Source organism: Leptinotarsa decemlineata, unplaced genomic scaffold, assembly GCF_025532065.1.
Source record: "Leptinotarsa decemlineata unplaced genomic scaffold, Ldec_3_MD MMD2_tig00026369_RagTag_RagTag, whole genome shotgun sequence".
In the NCBI taxonomy this organism is placed as follows: domain Eukaryota; kingdom Metazoa; phylum Arthropoda; class Insecta; order Coleoptera; family Chrysomelidae; genus Leptinotarsa; species Leptinotarsa decemlineata.
Window position 1 is genome coordinate 2,181,770 of NW_027412709.1, and position 24,556 is coordinate 2,206,325.

General features: G+C 34.8%; 1 protein-coding gene across 1 annotated transcript in view; it reads left to right on the plus strand.

Annotated features, from left to right (window-relative positions):
- Positions 1-24,556, plus strand: part of eag (potassium voltage-gated channel protein ether a go-go) — a 179,056-nt gene that overhangs the window by 73,437 nt on the left and 81,063 nt on the right. The window contains exons 2-5 of the mRNA XM_074185196.1: positions 7,800-7,931; positions 11,631-11,752; positions 11,849-12,244; positions 16,823-17,246. Coding sequence (XP_074041297.1) covers positions 7,800-7,931; positions 11,631-11,752; positions 11,849-12,244; positions 16,823-17,246 — 1,074 coding nt within the window. The remainder of the gene's footprint in view (positions 1-7,799; positions 7,932-11,630; positions 11,753-11,848; positions 12,245-16,822; positions 17,247-24,556) is intronic.

The following is a 24,556-nucleotide window of genomic DNA, read 5'->3' on the forward strand; positions in this document are numbered from 1 at the left end:
CGCTATCATTGTTAAGGAGTCGATAGGCTCGGTCCCTCAGATTTTTATCCTGGATCCGCTCCACTCTCTTCCTCAACCAGATGATTCTTGTCCTTCCTATCGCTCTGTTATACCTATTCCTTTCCCTCCTGTACTCCTCCATCATTCCTCTCCTCTCCTCCTCTAATGTTTTGTGCATTCCTCCTTATTCTCCTTACATGTCTTTGTAGGCTTTCCAGCTCTACGCTTCACCATTCTCTATCCGTGTCCATTATCCCTTCGCTCCTAGGTATAAATTTCATGCAAGCTTCTTTCAATTTTTCCTGAAGCTGCAGAGCTTCCCTGTCAATATCCTCTTTCATTTCCAACTTCTCTGGCTGGTATTCGAGCATCATTTGTTCGACTCCAGTCCAGTTGGTTCCTCTAACATTCGCAACTAACGCTCTCCTCAACTTTGCTAACCCCATCAAACAAAACTCAATCATCCTATGATCACTCATTGTTTTCTCCATGAACACTTTCCAGTCATTCACCTGCGCATTCTCACTGAAAGTCAGATCGACCCAACTTTCACCCCTGTTGCTGGAGAAAGTGGCCGAACTTTCACAGTAGTTCTCTATCAGGTACCGCTTTTTCTTCACCCATTCTAGCACATCTTCTTCCCTCTCATCCGTGGTGTTGCCACCCCATGCTACATTCTTCGCATTCACATCTCCAACCAAAATCTTCGTTCCCTCCCATTCATCAAATATTCTTCTGATTGCATCCAGTCTCACATTTCTCTTCCCATCTGGATCATCATATATATTCATGATTCTTACATTACTCCTTTCGTTTCCTACAACTATACCTATCCCATTCGTACTTCTAGCATTTCTAAGGGCGAGGCTATCAACGGTGGATCGGACTCAGGTTCGTACCTTAGTGCCTTCTCCACCATCATGTTTGACCCACCCCTCCCAAGCTGGTTCTCTAGCCCACGGTTCCTGTATGCACATCACTGCGGCGGCACGTTCCTCAGCGGTCCTCCGCAATAGTGTGGTGGCTTCCCTCCCTTTTCTCACATTAATCTGCAGAACCCTGAACATAATTGATTCGCCTTCTCTGTACCTCTACCCTTCTCACATATACTGGGCACTTGGGGTCTAACACCTCCACATTCACGCCCTTCATGTTGTCTCGCACATTTGTTGCATTCAGGTTCTTGTCTACATGCCTTGATGGTGTGCCCAAAGTGGCAACATTTAAACCACACCGCCACACTATTATGCTCTTCCACATACACCTCTGCTAGGTTCAGGTCAACAACTCCTAAGGCCATCATCCTCCGGAAAAGCTTCGCATTCAATTCTGCAATCACGTTCTCTTTCCATGCATTTCTACAATTCCTCCTCTTTCTCACCACAATGCTCTCTATGTCAGACTTTGTTAGGTCTCTACCCATTTCTGGGTTCTGTTCCAGCAATAGTCTGATCAGCTCTTCGTCTCCATATCCCTTCCCAACTCCCGTGAGTAGGACATGCGGATTTGGTTTCTGACCATCCTTTATACTGACTCTACTCTCATCCCGGAGTGCGTCCCTAATTTTTTGCCTACCTTCCTTGGTTTTGCCTTTTATGACCACCACAAGTCACAGCTTACACGTACGACAGGCACCCCTCTCTGCGAAACCTTTCGCTTACAATCCTCACCCTTGGTATGTTGTCCTCTTGATTCGCTTTCATTATGACGATTTCCTCTTCCAATGGAGGTGGAGTTTTCCAACCCATCCTCTTCTGCCTTGGTCTCTCCATTTCAGTCGGAGAGACCGAAATGGTCTCTGTTTTTTCTCTTTCTTTTCTTTCTGCTTTGGACCTCCTGGTAACCGGCATCCGTTTCCATATCAGCTGCCTCTGTATCAGCATCTGTATCCATCTCGGTAGTTGTGACTATTCCCGATACTTCAGTTTTTGCACCCCTTTGTCGTGATTTCCCTATGCTGTTTGTTAGTTGTCTCCTTCCTTGTCTCCTGTTTTTCACCTGTGCCCTTTAGCTGCCTGTCAATGTTGCGTATCATGTTTTTCATAATACGCCACTCCTCTCCCATACCATTCATCCATCCTACCAAACCTTCTAGTCTAACAGTCAAAGCTGTCACACCTTCCCTTTCTTTTTCCATTACTCTTACTTTCCTTTCTAACTCCCTTATTCTCCCTTCAAGTACACCCTCTTTCGTCTCAAGTGATTGGAGTTTGTTACCAAGCTTACCACTTAGTCTAATAATTTTCTGTAAGCTGCCGCTTACAGCGTTCTGTTCTCCACGATTTAATTGTATTTTTCCCCCAGAGATTCTGGACATGGCCTTCTGTATGGTCCCAACCATATCCCCAATCATGGCTGTCCATGAGCCTGCCTCCGATTGTGCTTCACCACCTCTTCTAAAAATATTTATCTGGTATCTCATCTTCTTTACTTTCCGTTTCCTCTTCACTGTCTCTCAAAGTCCTCTTTAGGTCCTCCCGGAGTTGCTCAATCCTCTCATTGGATCTATCCAGGATTTCTTTTACTGGCTTCTTGAATAACCGAGTCAATTAACTTCTTCGTTTCTCTGGCGGTGTCCTATTCAGAGACTCCTTAGGCTTCAAAATATCCAGATCTTCCGAATTATCACTAAATCCCTTTCTCTTTTTGAAGTCCATTTTGTAATTTTGCACTGAATTTCATCCCAAATAAAAATTCCAATTTGCTCCAAATATGAAGATATTTCGTATTTCCTGGCCCTTACATTCGATAAATTGGCGAAGGTTGTTTTATACCTTTCGCCAAATTAAAATGTAAATATTTAACCGGCCAAAAAAACCTTATTTCGTTTTTAATCCGACCACCGATAAGATTTTATTTCACGTAGAACAATAATGTTTTTCAATTAATGAATGCATGCATTCAATAAAAATATAGAAATTCTGTTTTTAAGTGTGTCTCTTTCACAAAGTGAAAGAGACACTCAGTAATGTATCCTTTTTCACTTCACAAATTCACTTGTACCATACAAAAACACTTCCAAATACAATTCTATCAGCTCCCAACAACACGTCCGTCCTCGAAGAAAGCTGAGAACGAAGTGCTGCAGGGGCAGCCGGTTCCGTGCGGAGCTCATGGCACCCGTCGCAAGATGTGCCCTTGCTGTTGGAGCTAGAGTAGGAGAGGAGGAGAGTGCACTTGTAGTTGCTAACGTTCCTGCTTCTTTCGCTCTCTTTTTCCTTTTGTCCTCGGCGTTGCAAATTTTTCAAAAAAAACATACAACTAGTCTGTTTTTTTATTGAAAATACTAGACTCGAATAGGCATCCAATCCATTAACACTGATACTGTTCCTAGGTGCATTTTACTTTCGCATTAGAGAATAAAGATCAACTAGCGACGATTTTAGGAATTATTTATAATTTTGACAGTATCGCGCATCCAGCATACGTGTTTGATAGGTTTGAAATTTCACTTTTGTTTACCAGTTGTCGTCACCCTGTGAGCAGCACTTCTCAGAATTCGAATTCATACAAGCTTAAAATTAACTTTCTATATTTTTTACCACTTTTATTTGTAACTAACGTTATTGCAGTTTCGTCCTATAAGAACAGTTTCAAACTTATACATTAAACTAACAATTTTTTATTACATTAGCTCTTATATACTACTAATAGAGGTACTTGGCTTGATTGAGTACCTGAATTCAGAGTTTATAATGCGGATGTGCCAGTTTGAAAACTAAATCGATTTAATCATTTAACAGGTTTCACCCACAATGTTTATGCTTGTGAATTTCCAAGGATACTAAATAATTGAGTTTGTTACCCTTTCTTGCATAGTGCAGAATTTCCGTATCGTTTAGATTCGGAAACTTGTGGTTGCATGCCAAGGAGTGGTTTGAAAACGTCGAGTCATTTTTTCCTAATCTAAAGGACCTTTCATGTTCAGCATACCGTTTTTGGAAATTTCGACCGCATTGTCCCACATAAACACTATTACCCTCCAGACATTTAAGCTTATAAACTCCAGATCCCTCCAACTTGTCCACCTTATCTTTGGCATTGAAAAAGAAATCAGATAACCTGGCATGTGGTCTAAATGCCACTTCAACATTGTTTTCTTCTGAAGAAACCCGCAATTTCTTGATTTCTGGTTGTTTGACCTGAGGGTATATCAATCTGTAAGTGAATTTACGGCTTTGTTTTATGACTAACTTCCGGATAGTATTTGCGTTGAATCCATTATTATGACCTATCTGTATAATTATATCAATTTCCCTAGCTAGATTGTTAGCAGACAAAGGCAGTGAGAATGCTATGTGCAATTGCAATTGTAGGATGCTAATTTATGACTGTCTGGATGGATGGTAATGTCTGTATAGCTAGGTTTTCTGAAAACATTGAACTCAAATTTATTCTTATTGTGTGTAATGCTCAAGTTTAAGAAATTTATAAATTTCTTAGACCTAACCATTAATTTATAAATTTTTCAGACCTGACCATTACACACAATCAGAATAAATTTGAAATTTGAGTTCAATGTTTTCAGAAAACTTAGCTATACAAACATTACCATCCATCCAGACAGTCATGAATTCAATGTAGCCTACAATTCAATGTTGCACAATGTCTGCTAATAATCTAGCTAGGGAAATTGATATTATTACACAGATAGGTCATAATAATGGTTTCAACGCAGATACTATCCGGAAGTTAGTCAGAAAACAAAGCCGGAAATTCACTTACAGGTCAAACAACCAGAAATCAAGAAATGGGTAGCTCCAACATATTTTGGAAAAAGAACAGTGATAACCGCGGGTCTATTCAGAAAAAACAATGTGGAAGTGGCATTCAGACCACATGCCAGGTTATCTGATTTCCTTTTCAATGACAAAGATAAGGTGGACAAGTTGGGAAAATCTGTTCAAAATATGTTTATTTTCTAAAAGCTCCTAATTTTACATTCTTATGGAGATATGGAAAATAAAAACAAGTTTTTTTACTTTCAATACGGGTTAAAAAACCCTTTGTTGAAGAATGATTTTGTTCTATTGTAGAATACCTTGTCAATAAATGTGATGTGTGAGAATTATGTGCGTGTCCACTGAGCTTAAACGTCAATTGGCTAAAATAATTAAGTTTTTTGACATATTTTTGATTATATACACTTATGACTTGTCCCATATAACTATTGTGATCTGAAAAGATAATAAATAGTTAGATTTTTTGATATATTTTTGATTATATACACTGATAACTTGTTCCATATAACTATTGTGATCTGAAAAGATAAATAAATGGATAGGTTTTTTAACATTTAATTATATACACTGATGACTTATCTCGTATAACTATTGTGATATGAAAAGATAAATAAATGGACAGGTTTTTTGACATATTTTTGATTATATACACTGATGACTCGCCGCATGTAACTATTGTGATCTGTAAAGATAAATAAATGGGTAGGTGTTTTGAAATATTTTTGATTATATACACTGATGACTTGTCTCATATAACTATTGCGATCTGAAAAGATCAAGAATTGGTTAGGTTTCTTGACATATTTTTGATTATATACACTGAAGACTTGTCCCATATAACTATTGTGATCTGAAAATATAAATAAATAGCTAGGTTTTTTGACATATTTTTGATTATATATACTGATGACTTGTCCCATATAACTATTGTGATCTGAAAAGATAAATAAATGGTTACTAATTCATCATTGCTTCATTTAGTAACTTAATATTGGAATGTGTTGAATAGTAATCAATCGTTTCGAAGGTTGGAAATTTATGTTTTCATGCCAAATAGTGTCATTTCAATAATGAGGAATGTGTCTTACAGGATTTTTTTCAAATTTCACTAAAACGGTAAATTAGCTAATGTCTTTTCTTTGAACAATACTACAGTTTTCAATATAACAGAGATCAATGTATCAATAAAATATGTAGCAACTCCATACAATGTTGAGCAGTGAATAAAGTAACAAAATTTTCAAAGTAATTGTCATTGGTTATATCACCAGTTGATAAACCTATACCTAACCATTTTTTAATACATAAATTCAACTTCTTTTCGAAACAAACCTGCATAATTATGTTTTCTTTCAATTGACTAAGTTTCATATTTCATTATTGTGAATTGAAACCCAGTAAAATTCTCGCCGAATTATTAATTTTAAAAGTATATAAATATAAGTAACTAAGCACAACCACACAATGCTTTGCTTCTATGAGCTGAATTCACTACACCAACTTATACAGCTTGGCTTTCCTTTTGTGAGTGATTGAAATTCGAGCCCATCCACGGGGATCTAGAAAACGAGATACGATATGCTTTTACTTATAGCTGGTTTGATTGAATATATTTATACAAGCTCTTTGCACTTCTCCGTTACAACTTTTAGTTGGCTCTAGAAATATACTAAAGAATTTTTCATAGGAAATTGAATTTATCTTAAACATAGGATTTTAAAATGCCTACCTACATTTTTATGACGTATCACTACTTACAGGGTATTGCTTAGTGGTCGCATATCTGTCAACTTCTAATTGTGTCTGTAGTACAATCCCTCCAAAATGTAAGCATCAAATGAAATATTTCTAAAACTAACTGTTTTATTGATGAAAAAAATTGAAACTCGCAATATTTATGTTCTTTATTTTCAGATTTTTTTTCTGTCAACTATTTCTTGAGGAAACTTCATAATGTTTCGCTCGCAGATGGAGAATGTGTTTTTGAAAGATTGGTTCAGAATATTTCCTAATCAATATTTGTTATGTGATCATTGAGTTATAAGAGAATCGTGTGAATTGCGTAAAAAATATCAACAAATTTGAGTTCTCAACTGTGTTTTACATTCTCTCGAGGAGTTCAAATTTGTTGTTGATGGGGTCGGTATAAAATGCTCATTCTTACCACTTCGTTTAAATACCTTTGATCAGTGATCTTGATTCGTGTAAAATCACTTACTCTTTGAATTTATTGAAGTCTTCACGTACCTGTATACAGTTTATTCATTTTTTTTGTAGTGGAAGATAATTTCATATAACAAAAATTTCTACCCGTATTGAGTCTCTCATTGAGTCTCTAATTACAAAACGAGCTGTTCATTTCTGCAGAATCATGAAAAGTTATACGTCGCATTTGAGTTTGTTAACCGTATTTTGTTTGGATTATGTTACTCTAAATGATAAATAATCAACAATCTCATAGAAGGTAAATGCCGCATTGTATTCTGAGTCTTACTCAATATACTGAAATATACAATTTTTTATTATCAAGAAAGTATAACTGCTATTGCATATTGAGAATTAAATGTCAACTAGAGCCCCATAGTATCCATTAATATTGTAAAGTAGGAAAAAATGACAACTAATAAATAAAGTGAATTTAATTTACAGTTTTACCTCCAAAATAACCCCCTACAAATTGAAACCGATTTCATCCATATTCTAACACACAATGTCACAGTCCTACATACAGAATAACTTCGTTGCTATTTCATAAAAAACTTATTACAACACCGTCTTTAAAGTTAGTTTGACATTTTTGTAGTGCACGAAAGGCTATGTTCTTTGCTACTTTCGCATAGTCTATCAGTAGTCTAGAGCCGCCAAGAGACTTCAGAGGATTCTAAAAGTTCTCAACATTGAAATGTACGATGAAAAGAAAAATTACTGTGGTAGTAATAGATAAATACCTCTTGGCGGGTCTATAGTAGTAAAAGCACTCTGTGTAAACCGTTTTCTCTCAATCTCGAATATTATAAAATGAAAAATGAAAACGTTTCAAAATATATTTTATTACAGAAACACCACTATGGCTACTTCTTCAGATTTCACCTATAAAAAACGAAAGAGATCTAGTCGTTCTCTTCTTGTTAACCTTCAGAGATATAACAGCATTGAAGCAGCCAATAGAAACGGACGACACAAAAGGAGGTAGGAATATTTTTTTGAAATTATTTGTGGTGAAGAATTCGATGAATGATGATGAAGCAATTGATGATTCTTTCATATAGTGTAATTTGAATTAACGCTTTTTGTTTCAAAGAACAGTGTATAAAGAAGTGGGTATTTATGGAAACTCGGGGTTGCACTTTGACATGACATAATAAATATCACAATCGAAGTGATAAATAATTTGGTGGTCAATGCTTGGTTTTTGAAGAGAACGTTTTTGGAGATTCAGGCGCCGGCGGCGTCTACTATTTTACTCGTAATTGTTCTTCAAAAACAAAAATATCGCATTTCAGACCCAAACAAGTGAAGTGTTTTCAGTAATTTCACACCTCGATTATGAAATCAGCATAGATTTAAGTTAATTATGTAACATCAACAAAGACTCAGGTACGCACTCTGTACATATTTGCACTTATAATTAATATAACATAATTTAAAATACCAATGAACCTAAGTGCCTACCAACTGAAACACAAATTTTCATATAGGTGTAATACTCACGAGGCTTTGCAAATTGCTGTGTTTGAAATCTATAGCCAAAATATAAATTAGGCTTATGGGTCTCATTAAGTCTAATGAGGAACTTATTTCCGACTAATCTATCATAATATACTTCAACAAGTCATTGTTGTTATTTTTATTTTTTTTTAACTTGGACCATTACTTGACTGCTGAATTTCACGTTTTGGCAATATTTTATACTTCAGGTTCATTTGGAGTCGACATCAACTTTCGAATTTTAGTTGAAACACACTCGAATATCATACAATTTTTGGAACTCTAATAATTTTTTAAATTAAATAATATGCCGTAAATGATATGACAAAACACCATATTGTCTAATGACAATATTTAAGACTACTGTTGTCTGAATCGCAAATACATTTTCTACATATCAAATCCAAGTACGTGTAACATAGCTGAAAACAATGGATATTCTTCAAAAATTGTAGATAAGTTGATTAGGAAACGTAAATTTACGAAGAATATTCGTCAATCTTTGATTTAAAAAAAAAAGTTTATTGTTCATCCATATGAACCAAGAAAGATTCAACAAATGTTAGGTAACCCTGAAGACATAATTGAATAGAAACGGCCGATACTTGATGAAAATCCATATCAAAAAACTTATCAATACAGTTTATTGTATGATTTTCACTATAAGGATTTTACAAAAACCGCGACACGTGTTTCGCTATACAACAGCTTCTTCAAGCATAAACTCCGCTTGAAGAAGCTATTGTATAGCGAAACACGTGTCGCGGTTTTTGTAAAACCCTTATAGTGAAAATCATACAATAAACTGTATTGATTAGTTTTTTTTAAGACAAGATGTTGGAAAGGATATAGAAAGGCTGTAGAACAATTTTTTGAAAGCACTGTTCTATAACGCTGCGCACGCCTAAGTTCGTTGATTTTGATTCTGTCAAAACATCGGAACAGCAGCGACGCAGCAACAGTACTACAACTACCAAATTCTACGCGTGCGAAGCCGCGGGCAACAACTACTCTCATATATATAAAAATGGATGTTTGTTGGTTGGTTGGTAAGTGATAAACTTTTACATCGCTCAACCGATCGTGATGAAACTTGACATGTATAAGAGATTTTTCACAGAGAAGGTTTTTAGGCTATCAATATTTCTGTGATTCGCCACTAAATGGCGCTGTAGAATATATATATATATATATATATATATATATATATATATATATATATATATATATATATATATATATATATATATATATATCATATATATTCGAAATGTTTCATCACATTTAGTTTTGGTCTTTTTTCCTAGACTATTATCCTTTGGGATATATAAATATATATATATATATATATATATATATATATATATATATATATATATATATATATATATATATATATTTCTGTTTTAAAGATCTTGCTAAATATTTCGGCACTGTCAGTGTTTACGTCAGTTCATACAATGAATAGGTAGAGAAAAATATTTATAAAAGGGGAATGTAAAAGTAGGTGGAATCTCAACCCTCAACAACACAGACATTAAAGATAAATTCATAAGAGAGCTAAACTAAAAAACAATACAAAAATTATCGATTCAAGAGTAAATTGTAGACAAATAAAGAAACGAATTTTGCAAGAAGAATCTGGAAGAGTGGTGTTCCAAGATTGTGAGTGAACAACAAAATTGGATAGACATTAAATGCTGGGTTCAAAAAAACAAAACATAACATGAGACCAACTAGAAAGAAACCAAGCGGTGTCATTATACAAAAAAAATATGGGGATATAGAAAGATGCAGAAGGCAAAAAAAGACAAGAACGAGAAATTATTCAGAAGAAGAACTGACGCAGAAAATAATACAACCAACTGGTAGAGCGGGAGGAATGAAGACCAAACACAAGAATAACAAAGCATAGCCGAAACAGATGTAGGAAAAATGAAAAAAGTATTTCAACACCATACTGAATAAATGGATGATAAAAAATAAATGACGGAACATGAAGCGAAGACAGAGAATAACAATAAGAAGAGAAAATAGAAAATAGAAAATAGAGTATAGCCGAAACCGATCTAGGAAATATGGAAAGAGTATTTCAGCACCATTCTAAATAAATGAATGATGAAAAATAAATAACGGAAAAGGAAACAGAAGCGAAGAAGAACAAGAAGAGTAGAAAATAGAAAAGAGAAAACAAATTCAAAAAGGAACAAAAACGACGATAAACAACGATAACTTTTTCGGTTTCTAATGTTTTCTAATGATTTCACATGTACGATAATTACAATTGAGTTTTTGTTATTATTGTAGAGATAAGTTCCGATAAATGAGAAAATATTGTGTTCTGATGAAATTGTATAATCTAATACGATCCTTATTTTTAAGAATCCTTTGTTGTGCTCTCGAGCACAATTCATTGGCAATTTTTGACAAACCTCGTATTTGACTGAAGAATTCGATAACGGATGGTTGCATTTAGATTTCAGTCCAATATATTATATTTCTTCGATGATAATAACCTTATTGGCGGTATCTGGGAAAATATTATTAGATATACACATAGTTTGAAAAATACTCTACTCATAACATGTGTAAAAATTGAATTCTGATGAAAAATTTCATTAGCTATTCCTTTTTCTTCCCTAAATCAAACTTTTAGATTAGTAATTTTAACTTTATTATTATTATTATCGTTCTGAGTAGACTGAGATGAAACATAGTCCTCTTTATTGTTAAATAAAATTATCTTAATTGACCCTTGCAATATTACTTGTTTACAATACAGGGTGTTATATACAAAAATTGAAAGTTGATGTCACTTTCGGAAACAACAAAAATAAAAAACAAGTGTCAATACGTCACTATCCGACTTTTATCGAGCAGTCAAAGTAGTAAATGTCAAAGAGGAGGGTTATCTAAATTTGCAAAACCTAGATATAATCAATATCCTAAAGGAAGTATTACTTTGAATTTGTATTTCATATTTTATTCCTTATATTGAAATGGCAAAATAATATTCCATTTTTCATCTACTGACCATAGTAGAAAATTTTTTTTAAGTGGGTATTTGTTAATGATTTGAACTATTGTCTTTTCTCTTTTTTTTCTACTGTCTCTTTTTCTTCGAATACTAATTTCATCACAACTTTAAATCATGAGAACTGAATATATTAATCTTCACAGGTTTATCGAAATTCGCCAAGCTCGCACGTTCTGTGACGAGGAGCCGATCTGTACTAGTTTCGCAGTTTTCATCACATTTACCAAACCTGAAGGATACAACAAAGCAATCACATCTGGCACAAGTATATAAAAAATAATTGAAGAAAATAATAACTAATTGCTTTTTTTCCACGCTGCTCTGGATTTTTTTTCTCCATTCCATTCATCATGTCATTCAGATGATGAGTTTGAATGCGGACATAATGCCTCAGTACCGACAGGAAGCCCCCAAGACCCCTCCACACATTTTACTTCACTACTGCGCCTTCAAAGCTATATGGGATTGGATTATACTATGTTTAACTTTTTATACAGCCATCATGGTTCCTTACAACGTAGCTTTTAAAAATAAGACATCGGAAGATGTGTCTCTGTTAGTTGTGGACTCAATCGTTGATGTGATATTCTTTATTGATATAGTTTTGAACTTCCACACGACTTTTGTTGGGCCAGGCGGGGAGGTTGTTTCCGACCCTAAAGTTATAAGGATGAATTATTTGAAGAGTTGGTTCATCATTGATTTGTTAAGCTGTTTGCCGTACGATGTCTTCAACGCTTTCGACCACGATGAAGATGTAAGTTTATACGAATAGAAAACATGTATCTCCTGAATAATATTTCAAATATGTTATAACAATGATGTAAAATTAGGAAATGAATTTTTATTCGGAGTTACTTGTCATATATTCAGTTTCAGAAATGTAAGTAGGTTGATAGAGTTTTCACAATACGGAATACGCTTTTCCTAGACGACGGAGGGTGGAATTCAACACGCGATTGAAATATACCGCAGTGAAGATTTTTATAGGTATAAGGTCATGTAAGATTACGACCTACTTATATAAGAAAACCGTCTCGTGCAAAAAGTCACTTATTTTAATAAACTCACGATATATCTGGAATGAAAACGTTGGGTTTTTCATGAGTCGCCAAGGATTTGATATTTTTTTCATCATTTCCAGTTGTACTCCTTATGAAAGTGTCATTTTATACTTCTTTTTTTTCTATTTATTCATTTTCAGGAGAGAGTGGGTCTATTCGACCCTCCACCGCAACCCGCAAGGGTTTATTGTGGCTCACACCTATTCACACTCGACCAAAAAATAAACCCAGCTTCTTAAGGAGGCCGATCAGTTTGAATTGGGGGTAGTCTTTCAGGTCAGATGGTAAAAATACGGCTCTGCCGAACTCTAAGAACAGAGGCCACACACACTGTCTTCCAACAGTCCGAGTTTTGCTTATTCAAGTGACAGTAACCTGTAAGATGGCCTGTTAGTCATCGTAGTACATCCCACTTGTAGTCCAACAACTGTTCGTTATCAAGCTTCGTAGTGTGAATAGGCGCCCTTAATTGAGTCAATCCTAGAAGATTCTGACAGAAGTCCATAAATCTTCTTGCCATCCAGGTTTTCAATGTTTGTTTGGCAAAACCTAAAGCGATGCCAATAACAAGTTCTGGTCCGATGAAGCTGCTTGCAGCACCCTCTTTTGCAAGGGAGTCAGCAGCATAATTACCTAACAGGCCAATATGGCCAGGAATCCAGACCAGAGACAATCTGTTCAGTCTTCCCGGCGAGGAGAGTCTTTTTTGGCAATTTCCTACCAATTTAGATGTTGCTCGGTAGGAGCCAAGAGCTTCCAACGCTGCTTGACTATCCAAAGATATTTCCATTAACTTGCATGTGAGGTTGGATTCTTCCAATCTCTCCGCACACAATTCAATAGCATAAATTTCCGGTTTAAATACAGTCGCATAGGTTCCTAGGCATGTTGAAATCTCTGTCCTGGGTCTGCGACTGAAAACACCTGCACCAGAACTAGAAGGTGTTTTGATCCATCTGTGAACCAACAACTATCTGCTCCTAATGTGATAGACAGTGAAAGATGTAACACTTTCTACTTTTTGAGGAATATACAATTTGGCGAAATGAACTTTTTCTTCGATTTTAAAGATTATCCTTATTCTACCTTGTTGAGTGATACGATATGTTGTTCATTTACAGTCAATAATTACAAAAAAAATAACAATGAGATGTTGAACCATTCCTACCCTACCCAAGCAAGCGCAAATTATCCACATTGAGATTATTTCTCAGTGAATTTTTTTTGGAAATTTCAAACATGTGGTGGTGAGACGATCTCAGTTATGAATTCAGGATGAAAAATTAGTTGAAACAGCTTTTGTGAAAAAATCAAATCATCGAGCTTTGAAACAAAATACAAAAATATTATATTCATGCACTTCAACTCATCCTCATTACATTTTTGAATGAAAATTCATTCCATCTACAACTTTTTTTCAAATGCGGACCTGTATTTTTGTCAAGTCTAACACATTCGGTCCTAGACGGCCATAACCATCGCAGCCAATTCAGGAAAAAAAATATGTACCTAATTTTGGAATTTTAGATGGATAATTTCAAATCAATATTTTTTTTTTTTTCGATATTTCCACCGGAAATAATTCAGAGATTTTCGAAAATTTTATAAATGTGCAGGCTATTTTTTCTTGGTTTGTTGACCTTGTTGTGCAGATTTTTATATCTGACGTTTCATCTACGAGTGCCCTAGATGAAAGACAAGGCGATGAGTTAACGAAACAAGTTCTCTAGCTGTACTCACACGAGATACTACATCAATAGTTTGGATATCCGGTTCATTAATAGAACCCAAGAAAGAGTTACAGGGAAGCTTCAACCAGGCCAGATTTTCTGGAAGATTTCTGGAGAAACAACGTGAAACTTATACTCATGCCAATGAAAACCATCATAGAATCCCTAAGAACCTTCAGAAATACTGGATTCCTTGAAGCTTCATAACGTAGTCGTTTATGAAATGCATGCATTACAATTTTCAAATCACGACCAACAATTATCTCCAGACGTGAAAGTTACGGTACTGACATTCGGTTGAATGGAAGCAATACGTTCCTTTTTGTACCATATCTCATTCAGAAACGTTCCTTCATAATCTAGGACATATGAAGAGAGGTAAGTTTTGCTTATATGATGTTTATCGAGTTACACATATTTTAAGGAAAAACTTCATTTAAAAATTGACTCTTAGTAAATAGACTCAAAAATATATTTGAAAGCTGATACAAACTGACGCAGGTCCTGATGGCCTTTCAAAAGTTAATGTTGCAAAGAACGAAGTGAACGAATTTCCAATATTTCTGAAAATTGAGTAAATATAATCAAAAATTTAATTTCAAAATTACCGTAAAATAAGCATCTTGACTAAAATTTAGTACCACGCTTCTCATAATAATGAAAACAATAATGACTGCTTTTATTGAAAGGTTACCAGTACAAGAGATATAATAACCCAACCTAAAAAATAGAAGAATTCAAAATCTGCACATAATAAATCTAGGCAGACATTACTCTTCTATCCAACCAGCAACAGCTAACTCAACAGAAAACAGAGATGAAGAACGAATAAATCAGACTTTGATATTTCAAAATTGAAAAGTCATGTCATAAATATGAAGGATATTTGATGTTTGATACTTTCTACATATTTATGGCAAATAAATATCAACTACAGATATCAAGGGATAAAATTTTATGAAAGAAGAGAACCGGATTGAAACATATCTCCTCGGACTTTTTTAAGTAAGTGGTGGTAGTGATTTCAATTCAATGGGTAGCCGACTATATAAGCGTACAATGTTATGAGAAAAAGAATCTCGAAAAAGAAAGGTTTTATGTTTAGGTGCAGTCACAACATGTTTGAATCTCAAATTCAAATTATGTATATCAGTTCTGAAGGACAATTTAGTGAATAGTAAGCAGATTTTCCAGTGGTTATGACCGTATAAAGTATACTAGCAGAATGCAGTGTGCGCCTAGCATCCATGTTCAGCCATGTGCAGTTGTTCAAAGAATTGAGATTACAAGCTCAGGTGCTCAGGTCTCCTTGTGCCTGTGACGAGCCTTATGTACGAATTACGCAGTTTCTGAAGTCTTTGCCTGTCAGATTTCCCTGTCAGTCCCGGACCATAAACATTATCCGCATGATTTCCATAAAATAGTACCAGTGCGTTGCAAAGTGAAATTTTATTATTTTTTGTTCATATAACCTTTTTTTAAAAATCTGAGAGTGTAGTGAATCGCAGAGAATTATCGAAATGAAAGCCTGAATTTTTCGGTACATATCTATTTGTAGGAAAGAAAGTTTTTGGCTTTCTACTACTGGAAGAAAAAGCCCTCCTGAAACAGCTACTTTCATATAAACATTGAATTACACGAAAGAAAAATTATTTCGAAACAAATACTTTTATATGAACACTGAATTATACAGAAGATACTATCCTCTACTCAGTTTGTAATCCAAACATTCGTTATGAAATAAAATCAGATATCATTCACAGGAGTTCTACACTAAATGTTGGTTAAAATGAATTGCACTCACATGGAACATTGCCATCCTCCTTGGTAGACATCGATGTTTCGCCGTAGGACACTTGCCTTAGGGCTCTTCAGTACCAATATGGATAACGCCAGTAAGGCGATAGACATTAGTTGAAGTTTTTGTTGTATTTGAAGTGAAATAAAATTAAGTTTGATTATTCAGTGTGGGGAGAAACGTAACAATATATACACCAATTAGAATACGTTTCAAAAAGTATTATAATTGTTATATACAGCACAGACATTTCAGTTAAATTGAGAACAATATTGCTCTCTTATAGTTCATATGGTTCGATTGGTTATTGAAGCACAAAGTTTCTGCTTAGTCAGAAAAGTGGTTCCATTCCTTTGCTATTTCTAAGTGGCCGATTTCTACAAGAAATTTCAAGTTTTCAACCAATTAAATATTTATAAGTCATTTACAGATTTTTGATAGTACTATTGCAAAGTAATAAAATATTCGTTGAATATCCTCAGTTTCAAAACATATATTGAACGTAGAAATATCGTCACTACAGATTTTTCATTACCCTATACAAGCCTATATTTCTATCCTGATAGAAATTGAGATCGTAACTGATACCTAGCAATTTCCCTCTATCATTCATAAATCCAGAAATATCCTGACAGATATGGTGAAATAATTACAACAAACGATGCTGGCATATTGTAAAATTAATGGAAACCTCATTTTCTCTCTTATATTTTTGGACTAATATATTTTCATTTAATTTTCAGGGCATAGGAAGCTTGTTCAGTGCTTTAAAGGTTGTTCGATTATTGCGGTTAGGCAGAGTGGTGAGAAAATTAGATCGTTATCTGGAATATGGTGCAGCGATGCTCATACTCTTGTTATGCTTTTACATGCTGGTGGCTCACTGGTTAGCCTGTGTGTGGTATTCAATTGGCCGTTCGGATGCCGATAACGGCGTCCAATATAGTTGGCTCTGGAAGTTGGCCAACATTACTCAAAACCCATATTCCTACGTGTGGCCCAACGATTCCAGTACACCTGAACTCATAAATGGACCCTCGAGAAAAACAATGTATGTTACGGCCTTGTATTTTACGATGACATGTATGACATCAGTTGGTTTCGGAAATGTGGCGGCGGAAACTGACAACGAGAGGATATTCACAATATGTATGATGATTATTGCTGGTGAGTTTTCAAACTGTCACCATTGTTTTGAAGTTTGTGTCTTCCATATTACAGTAAGACATTTTTTTAGCTGGTATGTCATGATTGAAAGTCTACTTTTGTATTCAACAGTTTTTTTCAATAACCAAAATACTTACATAAAAAAATAATCAACCCTTACTTGACAATTCTCTCATTCATAGAACACACTTTTCCTTCATCAAAACAGATATGTCATCCTGATGATGATGATGACTAAAACTACTTCTTGCCAAAGAGGTTCCAAATACCATTTAGCAAATATTCTCTTATTTGACAGTTCATATAAGTCACTTACGTATATTATTCTACAGTTTCGTCTTGTAATACGTTTAAATTCATTTCTATTGAATGGGTAGGGTAAAAATAATAGTTCACAATTTACAATTCACTAACATTTAATGCTAACAGTTGTTTCAACACACAGTGTTATCTTCTGGGCTAGTTATAAACCAAGTATCACAGTATTCGCTTCTAAGCGACAAAGACTTCCTGTATAACAGCATATCTGCTCCAAATAATAATCTCATATACGATCATGCATTGTACTTTCTTGATATATATAATTTTATATTTAAAAAAGTAACACGTGATCTTCTTTTTATAACATTCACCTTTACCTAGTTATGCCAAGTGAGAAAAGTGACAAAACTTATTTTGGAAGTATTCAAAGAGTCATATTTGTCATATAGCCAAGTACATAATGCAAACATGTTTGGAGCATACAGGATTTACAGAAAAACAAAAGTGAGGAGTCATCTGCAAACAAATAGGTAAATACATCTGGGAGTAACTCATTCACACATGACATAAATGAAACACAACCCAATATCAAGGCTTGAGGCACTTCAATTCCCACTGACAATTCTATAGATTTACAGGGTGTTTCATAACTACGATCCGAAACTTCAGAATATGATTCGTCTGACTTTTTTAAAGTTTATTATTTTATTAGATTAGGCAACTGAAAATACAACCAAAAACAAAATAATCACTTTCGTGCTTGAAGTTAATGAACAAAATGTCCGCCTTCTGATGAAATACACTACTGCAAACGATTTGTCATTGGTTGTCACATGTTCAAAAATACCTGAAGTATCCCTCATGACATTGCAATTGTCAGTTATTCGATTCCTCAAGTCATTCACATCTAGTACAGAAGTTTCATAAACAAGACTCTTCAGATGACTCCATGATGATTCATATTAGGACTGCGGGCTGACCAATTTTGAGGTCCTTCACGTCCAATCCAGCGAATAGAGTAGGTGATGTTGGTTTGCTGACGAGCTGACGAGCAAGAACACTAAAATGAGATGGAGCCCCGTCGCGTATTAACCACATGTTGCCTCTTACAAGTACCGGCACTTCTTCTAACAAAATAGGTAAATGGTCTCGCAAAAAGTCTTCCTGATAGAAATAATGGGTCAATTAGAGTCACCAATAATTCCTACCCAAAAATGGTCATTATAAAAATTCATAATAGCATCTCATAAAAAATTTGCCACGTCCGTAAATGAAATATTTGGTAAAAAATATCATTGTGTGCCATCGTATGAATCAACCACCTGCAAAACATCAATATTGGGTGAAAAACCCGTGGCAATAGAGTTTGGACCCGCTGTACGTGATTTGGATATAAGAGGTTGTTTTTAGAAATGATAATACGGTTTAATAGCTGACTTCCAGCTGCAGTGCAATCTTCCTGGTACTATTTGAAAGGTGTTTTTCTATCGCATCAAGTATAGCTTCTTCTAGTTCAGGCGTTGTTACAGTTCCTGGTCTTCCACCACCTGCTTTTTTATTAAAACTACCAGTTCCACATGATTTTGCATTTAGCATTCTGAATGTTTTATCACAAAGAATTACTCTGTTGAGATATCTGTCCTGGTAAAGACTCCGCATTTCCATTTGCTAATCCATTAATAAAGTGCATGTCAGCCATTTCAGCCTCACTGAAATTATTCATAATGGAACCACTGCTAACTGACAACTCTGCCTTTCACTGATATGACAACACTTTCACTTCCGGCTGGTTTCCAAAGCAGGTGTTCACGATATGAGTATGGCTTCAATTTTTTTTTTCTCGAAAACGAAGCTAAATATGAAAACACTAGCGAGAAAATACAAAAAGTTGTATTTTCAATTGATTGATCTGAAAAAATGAAAAAATACAGCAGCAAGTCAGTGGCGTACCTTTTTTTCCAATATTGTTGGCTGAGGTGCTCACTGAGCATCCACTGGACCTAATAGTTTCAATCTAGTTAGGGCTGAATGAGCGTATTATTACTTAAAATATCTGTATCATATTTCAATTAAATCGGTGTGGTGATTTTTATGATATTTCATAAACACGTTTTTTTTTAACTTCAACGCCCTGTATCTTAGAAACGAAGCATCTCCACACATCTTTTTTTTTAAACGACCTAACGAATCACCCTCTAAAGTTTCGTATGGTAGTTAGGGAACACCCTGTATATGATTTTTTCTTCGACTTTCTCATGGTTCCCTGTAGGTGCCAGTTAGATAAGAAGACATACAATCGTAAAGCGCGCGTACTACCCTATTTGAAGGAATTAAAAATTTCTTCATGGAAGCTATAAATAGCTGCGGTGTTATGCCTTTCATGAAATGAAACGATTTCTTCAATATATCGTGTTCAGAAATTCTTGGAATAAACCCGCTGATAGTACTATGTCGGTGGTTCTTCATTTTCTTGAAGTTTCCTTTTTGAAAGACAGTAAACAGTTTTCATTCTTATGATACATTGTTAGGAACCTTTGGTGTAGTGATGAATATTACTGGAGAAAGATTAAAAACAATCTTTCTCTTCGAAGATGATCACTTGGTGATCGAAACACGTGTCAAGGTGTTAAAAATAACGATTTGGTGTTGGGAAAAACTCCAGTAATATTCAGTTTTCATTCTAATTGAAAGCACTCCCTAGTAAAATGATACATTCTTTGTATCATTTTACCAGTTTACAGGTTTGAAGCCGTCGTGTTTTGGTACTGTATCCTAACGTTTCGGCAGCACGAGTGGCTGTCTTCTTGAGAGGTTTATTCATCTTAACCAATTCATCAAAATGATATATTTATCAAATAAGCAAAAGGTTCACTTTCTTTGGTAATCAATCCTTTGATATCCTCAAGACCAAGAGAGCGTTTATTTTCAATTTTGGTTTTATACTATGGATATTTTCATCTTTGGAAATATGGGTAACAAACATACTGTCAAGCAGACCTTTTTCATTCTTTCTGTTGTTCTTCGTTCTTTAGAATGGATCACATTATGCAATAACTAAACATCTCGGAACTCGAAATTTTACTTGGTAGTATTTGCTAGTTTTATTATCACATTGACAACTAATTTTTGTCAATACATTTTTTATTCAAAATCTGATTATCCTTTAGGGAAAACCAATGTTTGTATCTGAACTTTATGCTTCTTAGTTGTCATTGTATATTTTTTTCAATGCAGAAAAATTTTTTGAGTCCAAGCTGTTTTTCAAATAAAGTATAAATGATTTTCAGCTTCAGAAGGTAATAAATTGGTTCGCACAAGTTTCAACTTTTGAGAGTTGCCGTTGTAGGGGGGCGACAGCTGGTTAACGGATAACAGTTTCAACAGATTTTACCAGTTCAAGGTGATTTTGACATAATTCAACATACTGATTGAATTTTGTGTTGTTGATATGGAGTGGAAAAAATTACCCAGTGTAGCTTGGAAACGTGAGAAATGTTTAATATTTTTCGAATTCCTTTAATTTCGAGAAATTCATCAAATTCTTCGTTATAGTATTTCAATCCTTTGTAAATATAGAAAAATACCTTTCTTCTCAAAGATGTTCTTTCTTGAATCCACATATTCCTTTAAGTGATTTCGACTTTCTTCTTTTCTTTTGTGTTCTCTCATGAGAGTTGAATTTAATTTTCATTGAAATGTCAAAACCTGTCATTTGTATAAAAAATATTTTCGACGTCAATTCATTTGTGAAACTGTTGTCACTGAATTCTAAAATTATAAGTACGCCCCTGGTGATGAAAACTTGATGAAACTCTGCTGTTCAAACCGATTAACTTTTGTTTTTTCAAAAACTTTCGACGCGAAAAATGGAATCGATCCAACTTTGTACACATGTTAATAGATAAAACAAGAATCTTTTGCAAATGCAAACATTGGTGTGCGCTTGGATCTCTCTATTTCAGGAAGAATCAAGATTGCTGGAGATCGAGTGTTTCCGTAAAAATGTTTCACACAGAAAAGGGTATTTCTATCCAACTGCCATAGAGTCGAGGTGCCTTGAAATTAATCGAGTCTCAGGCACTTTGCTGTTTGGATCGGATCTTTCCTGCACTGACAAGAGGTAATACTTCGAAAGCAGGGTGTAGTTGATCTACTCGAATGATTTCAACATGGTCCTGCTACTGGACGAACGAGAAACATCTGCGAAACTAACCTCTGTCAGGTTTCTTGCATAAATATTTGTCGGATATAATTTAATATCCGGCTAGATATTAGCCGTGAAATTAGTTGTTTTCCGACAGGTAGATAGTTGGAAGGGATGCATATTTCGAGATTTGATTTGGAAATATTAATTTTATTAAAATCCATTACCATGCTGAAAGTGTCAATTGAGGAAGATTATTTAAATTTCATATTGATTCATATACTTGCTGGACATTTGAGAGCTGAACGTACTGGAAAATGACGCAGAACGCCTTGGATACGTAACTATGAGAGACGGAACGTAAGGATTTTTACGCGAGGAAGGATCGAGAGTGGGTGCTAACAGAATAACACAGGCGAGTGCAATTATGGCTCCAGTAAATTAATCAAGAAATATAGCTGCAGAAGCAAATTTTCATTGATGAAAATTATACTGAATAATTTCATGTTACAGTAGATTTAAATAGAAATTTCGTAAAATTTGATATAAAATTAAAAAACGGGCCAAAATTAAAAAATACGGTTGATCTAGCTTAATGTATTCATATTAGAAACGACAAAATTACACTTGATACGTACTGCGAAGAATTAATACAATGCGTAACAGAAATCAAAAATTGGAAAATTATTATGGAAAAATTAAGGAAACATTTTATTTGTGAGAAATTAAAAAACCATTTCATTTCATTTTTAAAACATATGCTTCATGTATGACGTCCTGAATTAGGATTTCATTGAATACTAAATGTGATGAAACATTTCGAATATATATCATATATATATACTGTCCTGTGCGAGTGCCCGGAGTTATCGTCAATAAGAGAGTGTGTGTTCGACGAGTCTTGGCCTACACCTGCCGATATAAAGGAGATGTCTCCCAGCGACCTGTCCACCTTCCTGGAAAGGACAGGATGGACGACGATCTAGGAGGACAACTCCTCAGGAGGATGTACAATAGGGCACATGTGGCCTAAGTGCGTGGGCTTACACTCACCCTCCCTACTCTACAGATACAGATATCATATATATAAAAATGGTTGTTTTTTGGTTGATTGGTTGGTTGGTAAGTGATAAACTTCGACATCGCTCAACCGATCGTGATGAAACTTGACATGTATAAGTAATTTTTCATAGAGAAGGTTTTTAGGCTGTCAATTTTTCTGTAACTCGCCACTAGATGGCGCTGTAGAAAAATTTTCTGAAAGCACTGTTCTTAACGCTGCGCACGCTTTAGTTCGTTGATTCTGATTATGTCAAAACATTGGAACAGCAGCGATACAGCAACATAGTACCAGTAATATCATAAAAGTCGCTTGGCTCAACATTTCATAAATACAATGATTTAATGATTCTGTGAATATTCAGTGAACTATAACGCATCTCACGTGAGATTATGTAAAGTGAATGGAACTCTCAACTGTTTCTCAATATTTTCAAATTTCAAAATATTCTCAGGTACGCATTCACCGAATTTATCAACTCTGAATTTTGTGGTTGGTGTTGTTGTCGATATGTTCTTACAGTCATTCAATTGATGTCGCAATAAACCCCGCTCATTACTAAAGTATAATAAACAACCATCACAGAAATATTTTCTATTTCATGTGCAGATATTTGAGATGATACTAATCTCGATAAATCTTTAATCCAACAATAATGACTGTTACCAGAATCATCCATTATATTCAGCAGATTCACATGGCTATTAAGTCTACGTTTCGAATAGTATAACGGGCCTACAACATCATATGAAACTTTGCCGTTTTTGAAACATTTTTCTAAACCATAAACATTGATAGAGCAATCATTCATAATCTCAAATTTGGGAATATCTTTTAACTTTACGGGAAAATCCATACCTGCTACATTCAACACGGTAGAGGAGTGAGGATATGATGAAATTTCACACACTCTCACACTGGCAGGATACAGAGCTGAAGTTACAGCCCATGGGTAACTTGATATAGGAAGAGCCTCCAAGGGGGCTATACTTGTTGACATTCACTTCCATAAACGGAATTTCCTCGATAGTCCAACCTGAAAATTCATTTTCTTTTCACATCTAATAACCAATTTTGTGAATACATCACTTACTTGAATCTCGATGTTGAAATTCCATTGCTTGAGCAGTTAAAGCATCAATAAAAATGTTATAAATCACATTCAAATCATTCGATTGATCGACAACTTGATTGGGACTATTGAATGATTTTACTTCTAAAAACTCCTTAGTTTGGAGATGGTAACGTCCAAGCACCTCCATATTGACTTTCACACTTTTATGGATAACTAACACTTCTTCGAGTAGTTTAAAAACTTTTTGCTGCAATTGATTGAAAAATGTTGGGTAATCAATGTGATGGTTTTGACTATCCACTCTATAGTTCACAATTCTACACTTGAATGCTGTGCGTATGATTTTAACACCGTCCCCATATTGAATACATGCATTTGTTCTATGTTGCAAAGTCCTCCGATAAATATTCATCTGATCACTTGCAATATTCAAATTGCAACACAAACAGGTTTGCATTTCTGGAGATACTGGAGGATTTAACCTAGACCTCTTCGACATTGATGGTCCTTCATTATTTGCAAGAATACATGATTCTTGCTGATGACGACGCAAGTTATCACTCCGAGTGAAACTATTTCCACATTCACTACACGTATACATCTTTTATATAATACCACACGATTATGATGAGAATATGTACAAGAAAGAAACATTCACAACACACATGTTATATGTGCACAACCACCCACTCCAATCCAAGGTAAATCTATGACATTTTATTGAATATCACTCAAACTCAAGGTAATACATCAGTAATATGTTTCAAAAT